The 13540-nt window shown below is 40.9% G+C and overlaps 1 protein-coding gene across 1 annotated transcript in view; it reads left to right on the forward strand.

Annotated features, from left to right (window-relative positions):
- Positions 1 to 1009: 1009 nt before the first annotated feature.
- Positions 1010 to 13540, forward strand: part of LOC311151906 (uncharacterized protein) — a gene marked incomplete at both ends in the record, with an annotated part of 76152 nt that continues 63621 nt past the window's right edge. The window contains 5 exons of the mRNA XM_084202613.1: positions 1010 to 1261; positions 2206 to 2498; positions 6757 to 6812; positions 7929 to 8067; positions 11859 to 11986. Of these exons, the coding sequence (XP_084058739.1) occupies positions 1010 to 1261; positions 2206 to 2498; positions 6757 to 6812; positions 7929 to 8067; positions 11859 to 11986 (868 nt within the window). The remainder of the gene's footprint in view (positions 1262 to 2205; positions 2499 to 6756; positions 6813 to 7928; positions 8068 to 11858; positions 11987 to 13540) is intronic.

The following is a 13540-nucleotide window of genomic DNA, read 5'->3' on the forward strand; positions in this document are numbered from 1 at the left end:
GGTTTTTTTTTTTTTAATTCCTTCTAATTTTCACTCATTCTGGGAAATTTTTGCCCTTAGTGAGCTTCACAAGTCAAATCAGGCAAGCAGGACACTGCTTATTTTTCAACTCCAAGTGCTGAAGGGTGGAGAAAGGATTTGTCATCGCACTGAGTTCTGGGAAAGGCTTTGGGTCCCAAACATTGTAGTCAGTGGAGAGAGATGGCAACTCCCATCTCAAATTGCAGGTATGTGAAAGCACTCTTTGGAAAAGCTCTCTTCTCTCTCCATGACTTTGGAAAGAACCCAGGTGATGAAGACAGATATAGATAGACAACAGCTGTAGGGAAAAAAAACAACTCTTTTTTTTTTTTTTTTTTTTTTTTTCTTTAATCAATCATTGCTGTACAGGGGGAAAAGCTCATGCACACATATACACACAGACATTCAGAGTCTCCCCTGGACAGAGAACAAGAATTATATCCCATGAAACACAAAAGACCTCTGGGCGACCTGGACCAGCACTTAAATGTGCTACAAGTGCATAATTATATGTTTTACACAGCAAATATATAAGTGCTTGAGCAGCATGAGGTGCATAACTCAGCTTTGCAGCTTTGCATTCATGCTACCACAGTGTTTTTAGAGTAAACTTGTGTCCTTGCACGCCAGCCATATGTGTGTCAAAATTTTGACTCAGTGTTTAGGGAACTATTGCAGGAGGAAGAGAGCCTTTTATTCCAGGCTAAGGCTGGGATTATGTGTCATCTGACTTGGCAGCTCTGGGGCATTAACTGGCAATGCATATCAGGTTAGGTTAATAATCCACCACTTGGTTCTGCTTGAGCAGATCTGTGTGCCCAAACTAAGGATCAGTTGACAAACCTGGAGTCTCAGGGGAAAAGGATTAATTGCTCTGTGATCAGCAGGATGGCACTTGCACCAGGAGATGTTCAGACCTAATGCCTGGATCTGCTGTGAATCAGAAGCTACATCTGGAAAACAGCAGTACAAGTGCAGCTCACCAGGGATGCCCATGGCAATGAAAGCAGGCTTGGATGACAAAATGACAGATACTGACAACTGGGATGAGAAATTACCAGAATGGGAGAAAAACTTGAAGGATTTAAAAATACCTGCTTTTGTTCATGAGATGCTCCAAGAGACTGGGAAGACTTTCCCTCACTCCAAACAAGTCGGGAATTACCTAGTAGGCAAAATGATCAACAAGGGCTCCTTTGCCAAAGTGATGGAGGGACTGCACATCCCCACAGGGGAGAAGGTAAGCTCGTAAGAAGAGGGTAAAGGAATTCCAAGTAACCTCACACTAATTTACAGCAGAAAAAATCAGACTGTTTAATCTGAAAACCACAATCTACTCAGTGAATTATCCTCTGAACCTTATCCTCATAAATTAACCTCATAAATTCAGTTTATTGCGTATAATTAATCACATGTGTGAATATGTACTGAGTGCAACTATTTTCACAATTATAAAATATAGACGACAAAGATATCTTCCTGCTGAAAGAGAAAAGGGTGCTGGCATAAAGAGAATTTCAAATCTGCTTTGCCTAATACTCCTCATTGAGCAATTAGTGCCATGCATCTTTAAAATTATGGACAGCACTGACTGAAAAGCCAACCATTCCAACAGCTAATATTTATATGGCAGGACAGGGATAGCATCAGTTATCTCCAGATATCTCAGCTGGGCTAAAATAACACACCACTAGACACAGTGTCGAGAGGTGGGTTACTCTCAAATGACTTTTTGACTTTTATTTTTCTTGTGGCTTCAGTAGCTACACTTGTCTTACTAGGTCCCCAAACTGCAAAGAGTCCAACCCCAGCCCATAATAGCCAGTATCTGGAATGGCTTTTAGACTAAGTCAGAAGAGAGCATGTTAGGAAAAAAATGCGGTACATTTCAGATGCAGTTACAAGTCACACATTAAGGGATTTTCTCATTTCAGAATATTTCATATATACATCTTTATTAATACTATGAGAATGACAGATATGACAGACTTCAGCCTTCTTGTTTTGGCCTTCAAGAGAAACAAAAAGCACATTCTTCCATCAGGAACATCTCCCTCTGTGATTCTGATTATCAGCACCATATCCAAAAAAGCCTCTCCCCCATGTCATCTTATTCCTTATCCTCCTGAAAACTAATTCCTGTTGTGAAGCTTGTTACTAATTTGCACATATCCTGCCATTTAGGTAGCTATAAAAGTCATTGACAAGAGGAAAGCCAAGCAGGATTACTATGTTTTAAAAAACATGAAGCGTGAGCCACGGATACACCAGATGATTAAGCACCCCAACATTGTCCAGCTATATGAGACCCTGGAGACAGACAACTCCTATTACATGGTGATGGAGCTCTGCCTCGGTGGGGACCTCCTGGACAGAATCTGTGACAAAAAGAGGCTGGTGGAACAGGAAGTAAGGAGATACACCAGGCAAATTCTGTCTGCCGTAGAGCACCTGCATTGCCAGGGGATTGTTCACAGGTAAGATGTTTCTCTTCTTTCAAACAGTAAGAAAAGGAAGTGTGTAAGAACATAGAGTACTTTTCTTCACCAAGAGCGTTTCTTTATTTTTCCATCATAAAAACAGGGGTTAAAAAGGAGACTGTGTTCTCTCAGCTCATATTAACAAAGCATTTTAATCTCAGTAGCGGTTAGTACTGTTATGAGTGGTTATGAACTCCTTGGGCAGTAAAGTAAAAAAGATATTTATCCTAGGGATAAGAGCTGGTGAGCACAACAAACCAATACTTTGCCACAATTATCTCAGAATTAGTTCATGACAAATGTGTATCTAATTCAAATATTTCAGTGCGGCTATGCACATGAGTATTGTTGTCCTTTGGTTAGCCACAACATATTGAAATAACCATATGTCACTGAGAAGAGAAATCCAAGCAATCACAGCCCACTGCTTGTCAAGAGGACGGGTCCTGCAGATCTGGGTCTGTGACAGGTTGATGACTCTCCGTGTTGGCTTTTGCGTTACGAGGACAGATCATGGCCTCAGTCACAGCTAGGGAACCTGAGCAGCCCACACAAGGAGGGCTGATCTTCCCCTCCATCAGGGATCTTGGCACATATGCCAAGAGCTGCAGCATGAGACTTCCATTTTAGCTGGAAGAATAGGCAAGACACAGTTTTTTCCCACAGTTTTTCTGTTTTACTTGATGATTCACAGTCAATCAGATTCTTAGTTTTAAAAGGTAAATGCACTCACCAAGGAAGCCCACAGGACCTAAAAAGTAATGCAGTTGACTGCATCGTTACAGCAACCATGAAACAAATACGCTGTAAATGTGATGTCTCAGCATTTACAAGTGCTTTGTGACTCAAAATGCTTGCAATCCAGCACTTCATTACACTGGGTTTGTCAATTAACAAGGAGTGGTCAAGAAAGAAATAGTCAGTATCTGACCTAGAGAATTTAAACGAACAACAAAAAACCCCAGAAAAGAAACCCAAGGATCTTCACCAGCTGACCTCCCTGGTTCCCTAACAAATCTATTTTACAGCATTTCTTCAATGCTCACGACCATAACATTTATGTTCTTCCCATGATGACATTCACCATTAATTTCTCAAGTCCCATTCCCATCTTTTTTTTGGAATAATTCTTCACAGTGAGCTGGAGACTATCTTGACTTCTTGCCTTACTTCTTTCTTTTTCTGTTGTTCAGGCTTTGCTGGAAAAGCTTTGTGAGAGAGAACTTTGCTGTATACCCTGAGAGTAGGCAGGTACAAAGTAGCATGAGCTTCTCTGGTGACTTGATTTACCATCAAACTGCCCTGACCAAAGGAAAATTCATTCCTGTCTCTCCAGCACTTTGTCATAAGGTTTATGAAGTTCCATGGTCTGGCAGGAGCCCAGTCACAGGTGTAGGTTCAGTCAGCAGTACTACAACTCATGACCTGCTGCTAGCTTTGAGATTCAGAGCTGTGGCCTTGACCTCTTACCAGAAGCAGATTGGGAAGGGTGTGGAAGGGCTTCCCTGCTCAACCCAGCTGCAGTGATTTATTGCCACTCACTGCAGAGGTTAAACCAACAAGGATAATTTTGGGTGTACGCTCTTCTGAAAAGAAGGCATCAGTGTTCCCAGAAAGATGAGTGAAGAAGTAGGAAAGTTACCTTACAAAGCCAGTCTGGTTTTCCCATCTAAGCACTGAGCAAAGCTCAACTCCTTGCATTGCTTTAACACTTGGAAAGGAGGATTCTCAAGCTGTCTGTTGGGAACAGCTGCTGATCCATGGGGAGGATCCGGGTAGAACGACACCAGTTATGAATTCATGAGATGGATAATTGTGTGCCAATGCTTGGGTCTATGCCAATAATTGAGGTGTCTGCTGATTGTAGGGTCTCATCCCTAAACTCATCACTTAGGAATGTGTTAATTTAATTCACTTTTCTCAAAAGTGTCTTATGAGCATTCCTGATTTTTAACCCTGCATGTATCTCAGAAAAACAATGTTTTCTACTGTCTTAACAATATACTTGATGAAAAATTGGCCAAATTTGTAGCTGGTTTTAGTCTAAATTGATATATCTCAACAGAAATTTGACACTGTGTTCAGACAGCTATTTGGTTTCTTAACCTTTGCTTCTCCAATTCATCGCTTAAATCAGCACTAATGCAACAAATCCTTACAGGTTAAATCGAGTTCACGCTTCAGAGTAAAGGTAGTAACCTTTCTTGTCCATGCAAGATCATGGCTGATCTTTTCTCACAGTCACCAAAATGACCCAGAAGACAGAGCATCAACCCCCAGCATTTTACTGTGCCAGATATAGGAAGGCTCAGGCACAAGATCTGGCTCAACAGCTCCACAAGCTAACACTCATCAACTGAGTTCTGCTTACTATCCCTATGCCTGCTCTGGACACGGCCAAGAGGTGAGGTAATGCATCTGAGCTTAGAAGCCTCAAATAAAGATGTGTAAGCTAAATCCCACTGCCTTGCAACTGGACTGGGGCAGCGCGTGCGCGGTCACTCACCAACCCCTGCAGCTGGCGCTTGCGAGGTGACAGTAACTTACTTGTTTGCACAGTTCCTAATTTTTCCTGGCTGTTTTTCCTGGATATTTTCCCTTCCCTCATATAAAAATGTCATATATCCCTTTGAATCCCTACTGAACCAAAGTCCTGGAGAAACATCACAAGCTGCCCGCTAGGTTCTCTCTCTCTCTGAAGTCCCCACGGGAATGAGGAGGAAAGAAATCATGGTGTTGCTTAAATTTACAACATTCCTTGGAAAGTTTCCTTTGGGAAAAAAAGAGAACATGATGTATCTTTCATGTAAGATAACTTCTGACATTATGTAAGCTTTCATAGTGACCATTATCGGGTTTTTCAGGCAAGAAAGTCTACATTTTTATTAACTCTGTGAGCAATCAGGTCAGCCTATAGAGCAGCAGTTGTAGCAATCAAACATAACATTATTTAATGGCAGTGAGTAAAGGTCATCAGAGAGCACTGTGGGGTGCTTAATCTGATAGAAATGTCAGATTTGCAGTAGTCTGAAACACAAATAGTTTTAAACTTCAGCAATTCAGTGCACAGGGTTATGACACGGGCAGGCTATGAATGAATTTACCTTAATTCTACCTCCCAGTTTTTAGGCACCGGCTAATTTGCCACTCCAGAAAACATGCTATTCAAATGAAAATGTGTTAAAGAGATATCATTAAAACCATTCCCATTCTCGGCCTGGGGCAGAAGAGGGTTTTGAATGCAATGCTGTCCCATCCAGAGCCACAGAGTTAAAAGGATGCTGCCCTAAACTCACCCATCCTGACCACTTCCAGGCTTGATCCCCTCCAGCAATGCAGTGCTGATTGTGCAGCACCACCCATCCAGCCCTTGTTCCGTGTTCTCATCCCTTCTTTTGGTTTTTCCTCCAAGGTAGGTCTCTCCAAGAGCTCACAAAAGCACTTCACAACTTCAGAGCAGGTGGGAGGCAAATCCAGGACTTAGCAAAGCATCGCAGGCTCTTCGACTGGCTCCCAGCTCTGAGACCACATTGGCTGAGGACTCCTCCATGGTGAAAAATATTTCAGTTGCCACTTCAGGCACTGCCCACAGCCAGGCACTATTCTGGCTTTTGCTTTTAATTTGGGAATATGTAAACCTTCACACAAGTACCTGAGCCAGCATTTTTCTTGCAGCTTGAATTACATTCTCCTGGCGGGGGGTGGCTGGTACTGGTTGATCCCACTTACACAAACAACACTGAAGATGCCTCCACTTTCAGGGTAGCTGTCTCCAGCACAGCTTTGGTACATCTCCCTTGTTCTTCAAGCAAGGCAAATCTCACTTTCCAGTTCCTCTCTCATCCTTCACATTTCGCAGGCATGATTTACTTGCAAAGAAATCAGGAATATACGGCAGTGCTCAGTACTTGAAAAAGCCAAAAGAACTGTGGTCCAATATGTGCAACTTTTTTACTCAAAAGAAGAAATAAATGCAATTCATTTTTAAAAAGTCTAAATCAGTAGAACAGATGTTTTCTAAACTTAATAATACTTTATTTAAATTATATAGTCATAAAATATTCCCTGAAATACAGACACAGTTTCCATTTTTCTGACTGAAATCTTCAGGAAGGAAAAAGGATCTTGTTACAATTGTAGGCAGATCTTTGCAGAACTATTGTTATAACTTTGATTAAATTTTTCTCAAAGCTATCTCCAAACGTTTAGCCAGAAAATCAAGCATCCTGAAGTTTGTTTTCTGTCTTAATTTCAGGGACCTAAAAATTGAAAATTTTCTTCTTGATGAGAACAACAACATCAAAATCATTGGTACGTGCACCACTATCTTTGAGGCTTGTTTTCTGCTTTTTTTTGTGCGTGTGCAGCTTCAGCTCCTGTTCAAACTCCATACTTGATGAGTGAGCCTGTGATTATCCAGTAAACATATTTGAGCTTTTAGAATTAATTTAAATTATGAAGTATACCTAAACGGTTTGGTTATTTGAAGTTTGGGTAAAATGTATTTTTAAGAGAGCAAGGAAAACAATTTTACCTATTGTTTTCCCTTGTGTATTGCTGGTGAACCAGAAACAATTACAGCTTTTATGCGTAGAAAACTGTTCCTAGCAGAAGTGATTTGCAAACAAAGAAATAAATCTTCTGGGGTGAAACACAGGTATGGACACATTAGTTTCTTTTGAGTCTTACTTGAGCTAGAGACCTCATCATTTGGTATGTGTTTAAAAAAAAAAACAAGTTTTGGTCACCAACAGAAATCTTGCTAGGGCTGTGAAGCAAACGTTTATAAAAATGAGAGAATTTGCACCAAGCAGTTAACACAGCTCAGAGAAACATTAATTTTATTCTACGGAAACCTCACAGAAAAATCCCCACAAGGGATGCTAAATCTTAGAGAAGCCACATGTTTAACCCAGTGTTTCCCAAACTTTTAAAAGCTTAACACCTCTGAGAAAAAAAGGCACCAACTCTTCACCCCTGTTTTATAGCCAGCCGGTCCTTCACAATCACACCTTTCTCCTTCCTCCCCCTTGCACACATGCACATACACAGAGAAAAAGGCTTAAGGTAGCACTTTTCCCCCCACATTTACCATGGGCTCAAGCACACAGAGCTGAGCCCAATGCCATAGCTCATTAAGCCATGCTAATGTGCCTGTGTTGTTAGGCTCACACAGTCAACAGGGGCAAACCAAAATAATGAAACCAAGACCAACCAAAGCAGCTCCATGGCTGGGTAACTTCACTATGAGGCTCCTGCTAACTCATGGCCTGTTTATTTGAACCCAACTTGGCATCCGTGGCTGAGACACCATTAGATGCTACAACTAGCTGCTGTATTTGTCTTTCTCCTATTGTCGGATAATTGGTAAAGTTAAAGTAATTTGAAAAGAGACTCAAACTTTGCCTTTGGCTTTTTCACCATCAGATTTTGGACTGAGCAATACTGCAAGGTTCGAGGGTCTCTCCCAGGAGCTGCTACATACCCAGTGTGGAAGTCCAGCTTATGCTGCCCCAGAACTCCTTGCTCATAAGAAATATGGTCCAAAGGTAGATGTCTGGTCCATGTAAGTAGATCTAAAAATGTACTTATTGAAACACTCTCAGCACAGATTGCTTTAGACAAGACTGATGTAAATGGGTTGGTGGCATTCAGTTTTGGGTCATTAAAGGCAAAAGCAGAGATATGTCAGGGAAGGGTTGCCAGAAAAAAAAAACAAACAGGATCTTGAAATGTGCCTACATTGCAAAGCACCAGAGGAAAAAAAAAAGAATAGTCAATACGCATGCTATTCTGGAGAAACTATGTGCCACAAGAAGCCAGCGGAAGGTTGGGTATCTGAGAGTGTAGATAGGAACCTGTGCTGAAAAGTCAGAGAAAGAATTGTGCATATCAACCCCTTCAAATGAACCCCCTACCCTCCTGTCCTGGCAGGCAGTATCAGCTGATAGCTGAGTAACTTGTGTCAAAATCAGACTCCTTGAAAGCCCTGGACTGACAAATGGGTATTTTCTGTCCAAGGCGTATTTTGCCTAAAAAAAGAAACCTATACAGAAAAATTGAGTCTCAGGGACACACAGGCCAAAGATGTGGCTATAACAGAGCTATGAGACTTTCACCCATACATTAGTGAGGCCTTTTATACTGAACTATGATAATAAAGTGGAGTTATTTTCCATCATAGATGACACAAACCTTCATGGACTCCATTGTCCCTTTTTTGTTACATCTACAGGATATATCTCCTGTAATAAGCAAGAATACAGAAGGCGCCAGGAGAAGAGCAGTTTTTCACATAGAGTATCTTCAAATTTTCAAATGTATTTGTAGTTTGTAGTTCTAGTAGGCAGGTTATGGGTGTTTTTACTTTTTTGCCCTAGGTGGAGCTGGGAAAGTGATGATTTATTAAGTCCATTAGTTGACTTTTGTATTCTTTAATCTTCATGGATCTGGACAGGAGAACAGTCCTCCATATCCATCATTTTGCCAAAGGCAGTTCATGTTTATCTGTATAGATATATACATGTGTGCATGTGTGTGTGTGTGTATACATATATATATGTGTGTACAGTGTATCAGCTTCTCCTCAGCCTTTTGATAGTAACCAGGTGTCTGGGTCTCCACCTAGGAGATATTTTTTAAGCCAATTTCTAGCAGGTGATTCAGGGCATGGCAAATGGGCATCAGTAATATAGACTAAACCAAATCTTTGCCTAGAGCATTAAGATTTAAAAAAAACAGCCTGTCAAATCCACCTTCATCTAGCCTCCTCCCAGTTACTTACAATTATGGTCATAATTCCTTAGACTATCCTGACTAACAACTGTTAGAATGAAAATCCAGTTATTGAAGCCAGTGATAAAATCCCATGGATTTCAAATAGCTCACAAGGCCTCTAAGAGTAACAGCACTTTTTGGTTTAGAAATGCCCCCTCCCATCCCACCCCACAAGTATATTGATTTAAAGGTTGCAATGTTATGCTTCTGGAACAGGTTGTCTGAAGAAGTTGTGGATATCCCATCCCTGGAAGTGTTCAAGGCCAAGCTTGGTGGGGCCTTAGTCAGCCTGGTCTAGTGGGAGGTGTCCCTGCCCATGCCAGGAGGGTGGAATGAGAGGATGTTTAGGGTCACTTCCAATCCAAACCATTCCATGAATGTGTTGTAAAGACTAAAATGTGTGTTCACAAAGGACAAAGTGTTTTAATTTGCTCTAAAGAGTTGCTGGTACCTACATACAGGCATCTGGTTCAGGTGCCTAAAACAGAAGATTAGGTTTCCTATACATTCAAAAGGTTAAAAGGATTTATATACATGTATAAAGTATGTTGTTCCCCTCAAGACCTGCTCTGCCAGACTTACTATGTATTTGGGGTTTTATATAACCATGATTCCTATGTGTCAGCTTCTTCTAAATGTACAGGGTGTGAATAGCACACAAAATTAAGTATGAAGGAACACACACTACCAAGCTACTTCAATTGTCTGGTATTCAAGAGTGCTACTCTGAATTTATGTAAACATAGCACAGATTAATCAGGTCTAGATGATGCTGTCAGTACTTAAATAGGATAATACTGACTTCACATTTCAGCTATTTGAATGAGGGCAAAGCAGTAACGTTAGAACAATTTACTGAGCTTACTCTGTTAATAAACAGCAAATAACTGGTGAAGGTCCATATAAAACATCTATATGGCCCTTGGCGTTTAACACAGACAGGTTCTGCACCTCAGGCATAAAGCATATTTAAAATTTAAATCAGAATTATTCACATTATCATACTGGGAAAGGGAATTCTGATGGACTAAAATATTAGTTGAAAAGATAAGTTACTTCTATTGCCAGAAAATAGTTCAAGGACTACAAACTCACGGGGCTCTAGAATCAAAATGTTTCAGCATAGTGCAGAAGGAACTGACTTTATGCAGCAGAACTGATGAGGAGTCATTACAAGAGGAAGCAGAAAGCCAGTCAGTCAAAAGCACACTCACAAACCCAACCAGATCAAGCTGCAGTACAGCCAAGGCTCCTGAGATGCAGCAGTGAACTGCAGTGCCTGTTTGCCTAATCATGTCTTTTGTGCAGAAGGTTTTAAAGGTTTGTTGGAGACTGCAAAGTGATTGGTTTTCATGCTGCAGCTGAATTGAGGAAACAGCTTTTGTGTTCAAGCAAATCCAGATAGTTCAAGAGGACAGAGGAGAAGCAGTTTGCTTTGGCTAATAAACCTTCATGTTTAACATCAGATTCCATCTGCAAGCAACTACCAAGTGTGTTAGTGTTTACTAGCTATAACTGCGTGTAACATTTTAAAAGAGATTTTAGATGGCAGCTCCATCTCATGTTTTTCAATTGTTTGAACACATTAATGAAAATCATAGTTGAGCACATAACAGATTTGTTTCACAGATATCATCTGCACTCGCGCACCAACAATTAAATTAGAATTGCCTGAATTCCTAAAATTATTGTCTCCGCTGAGCTCAGCAGAGAAATAGTAAAGGACAGCTGGAGGGAGGTCTGAGCAACCTGGTCTAGAGAAAGGTGTCAGTGCCCTCAGCAGAGGGATTGGAACTGCATTATCTTTAAGATTCCTTCCAACCCAGGCCATTCCATGGTTCAGTGACTCACTCCACGGTGAAGAGCAGTGCTGTCGTGGTAGAGCAGTTCAGCTGGAGCAAGGAAGTACCATGGAGAGTGTTCAAGGAAGCCTCCCTGTTCACAGACTCAGGACAGCTAAGCAAGTTTTCCAAATGTTGGTACTTTTCCAGACTGGATGGCAACCCTTCACAAAGCTGGCTGATTGCTGCTAGCAGACTGTTAGTCTTTTGCAAGAGTTAAAGATTTAAGTCTTTAGCCAACAGCAAGCTGTTACCAAACGAAAGCCTTCTAGGCATAAGTCACACCTAATTTAGCAATCTGAGCAAAGCAAGAGAACTGAATTACTATTTGGAACAAGATCTATTGCATCAGTCCTAGCTCTGTGTTGTCACTCAACCTCCAAACCAAAATGCTTTATTCTGGTGGGCTGGGTACATTACACTGTCACTCCAATTAGCTTATTTTTAAAATAAACAGCAGGTCTCCACTTTCAACACTGCAGGCTTGCCCGTCACTCACTGTACACTCTATTTTATGCACACTTCCCACAGCATTCTTTTCTAGATAAAATGGCATTTACACAAAGAAAAAAAGGCGTAAGATCTGTAGTCAGTACAAATTTCTGCTTAGAGGTAATTTGTAACCTCATTTGTGATGCTCAAGGCAACTCTGAAAACTGACTCATAGCTTTGTGAGATTTTAAAATAAGTGTTTATTAGCATTATATGGAGCTCTGATGTTTGTCTTGTCTTTTGACAGAGGTGTGAGCATGTTTGCTATGCTAACTGGCACATTGCCCTTCACGGTGGAACCTTTTAATATCAAGCAACTACATCAAAAGATGTTAATTGGAGAAATCAGCCCTATTCCATCAGATATATCCCCTGGTAAAGCACTTCAGTTTTTATAAAAAATACTGATGCAAAAAAGTTTTAACCTGTGTAATCACGTGAATTTAGCAACAACACAGCCTTCTGGAAATTAACATGTACCTTTTCCAGTGGCTTTGTTTGCATTTAGAAATAACTTTTTTGAGGCTGTGGCAATATCATTTTATCTAAGGCTACAAGAAAAATAACATTGCTTTCTTTTGAACAGACCATTGTTCTTGGTTCTTATTTACAGGGGGAATAAAATGTACGTTGCTTTTACATAAGTGGAGCAGCTCTGTAATAAATGAGAATAAATGAGAACACGGCCATGTTTAGTATGTCCCATGCTGTGTGTCACAGCCAGGCATTCTTTCCTGTTTTTCCCACAAATAAGTTATCTAAACCTTAGATATTTTTTCCTGGAGACCTTATCTTTTGGCTACTGACAGACCCTACAACACAGAGATTATTCAAGACATGGGAGGGCTATTTTTGTGAAGAGCCTGTTCATATTTTTCATGAGAAAGAACTGAAATCTAGCATTTTCCAATTAGTTTTACTGGCAATCTTTAATGAGGTACAGTCAATGAAGTATTTTTGGGACAACTGAGAAAGATAGTTCTCAAAAATTCTAGCCTGGATTACAATCCATGGCTCTAAACCCCAGAATTCACACTGGTGTGCATTCACTCTCAGTCAGCAGTACAAGGTTCGCTCCCCCAAAGTTCAAAATTCTGCTGCTTTACAATGATTCTTATCCACCTCTGCCTTTAGTCCCTATTTTCTCTCCGCCTGGAGTAGCATCCTCTCTGTTGGCCATCACAGGCTTGGGCCCCTTCTCACAGCTGTCACCTTCACTGACCAGGTGGGCAAGCAGAGCAGAATGAGACGTGTTCTGCCCAGCTATCCACCAGCAAGAGTTCAGATCTCCCCAGGGTTTGAGCACTGTGATGTTAGGCAGGAATGATCCCAGGAACCAGGATTAGCTTCAGTGGCTGCTGCCTCAGCCTGCAGCCAGCACTGGGGAGCAGCGGGCAGCTCCAGACCAAGCTAGCTGGATCTAGTCTGGAGCATTAAGATAATGTGATGATTCAATTTCTCTCTCTCCCCTAGCAAATGGAATAAGGATATCTATCCATAGCTGTCAAGAATGTCTGTGCATTAGTCTCTCATTTCTCTTTCTTTGGAAATCGGTAGTCAGATAGCAGCTTCTTTTCTGTAAAATCCCTCCTTAGCTACAGTTATTTTATTTCTAATTTTTCTTATTTACGTTATTGCTATAGTTTCTACTAATAAATGCATTATCTGTGCTTTTCTACAAAGCCCACACAGTTAGTGGAAGATTGTGGATAACTCCATTGTTCTCTTACCCACTGGGAATTCAGTGAGAGAGCAGTAATAAACTGGCTTTGCATACTTTAGATCTAAATTCTTCTGAAGGAGATTACAAGTGAAAGGAGCAGTATGTCCCCAGTTTAATGTTCACTTGCCATTTGTTCATTTCAAAACTTCCCCACTTCCCCAAGGAATACGGAAGAATTCAGTAAAGTTTCCCCAAGAATGGGAAAA

The sequence above is a fragment of the Fringilla coelebs genome (assembly GCF_963513975.1).
Source record: "Fringilla coelebs genome assembly, chromosome: 3".
Taxonomy (NCBI): Eukaryota; Metazoa; Chordata; class Aves; order Passeriformes; family Fringillidae; genus Fringilla; species Fringilla coelebs.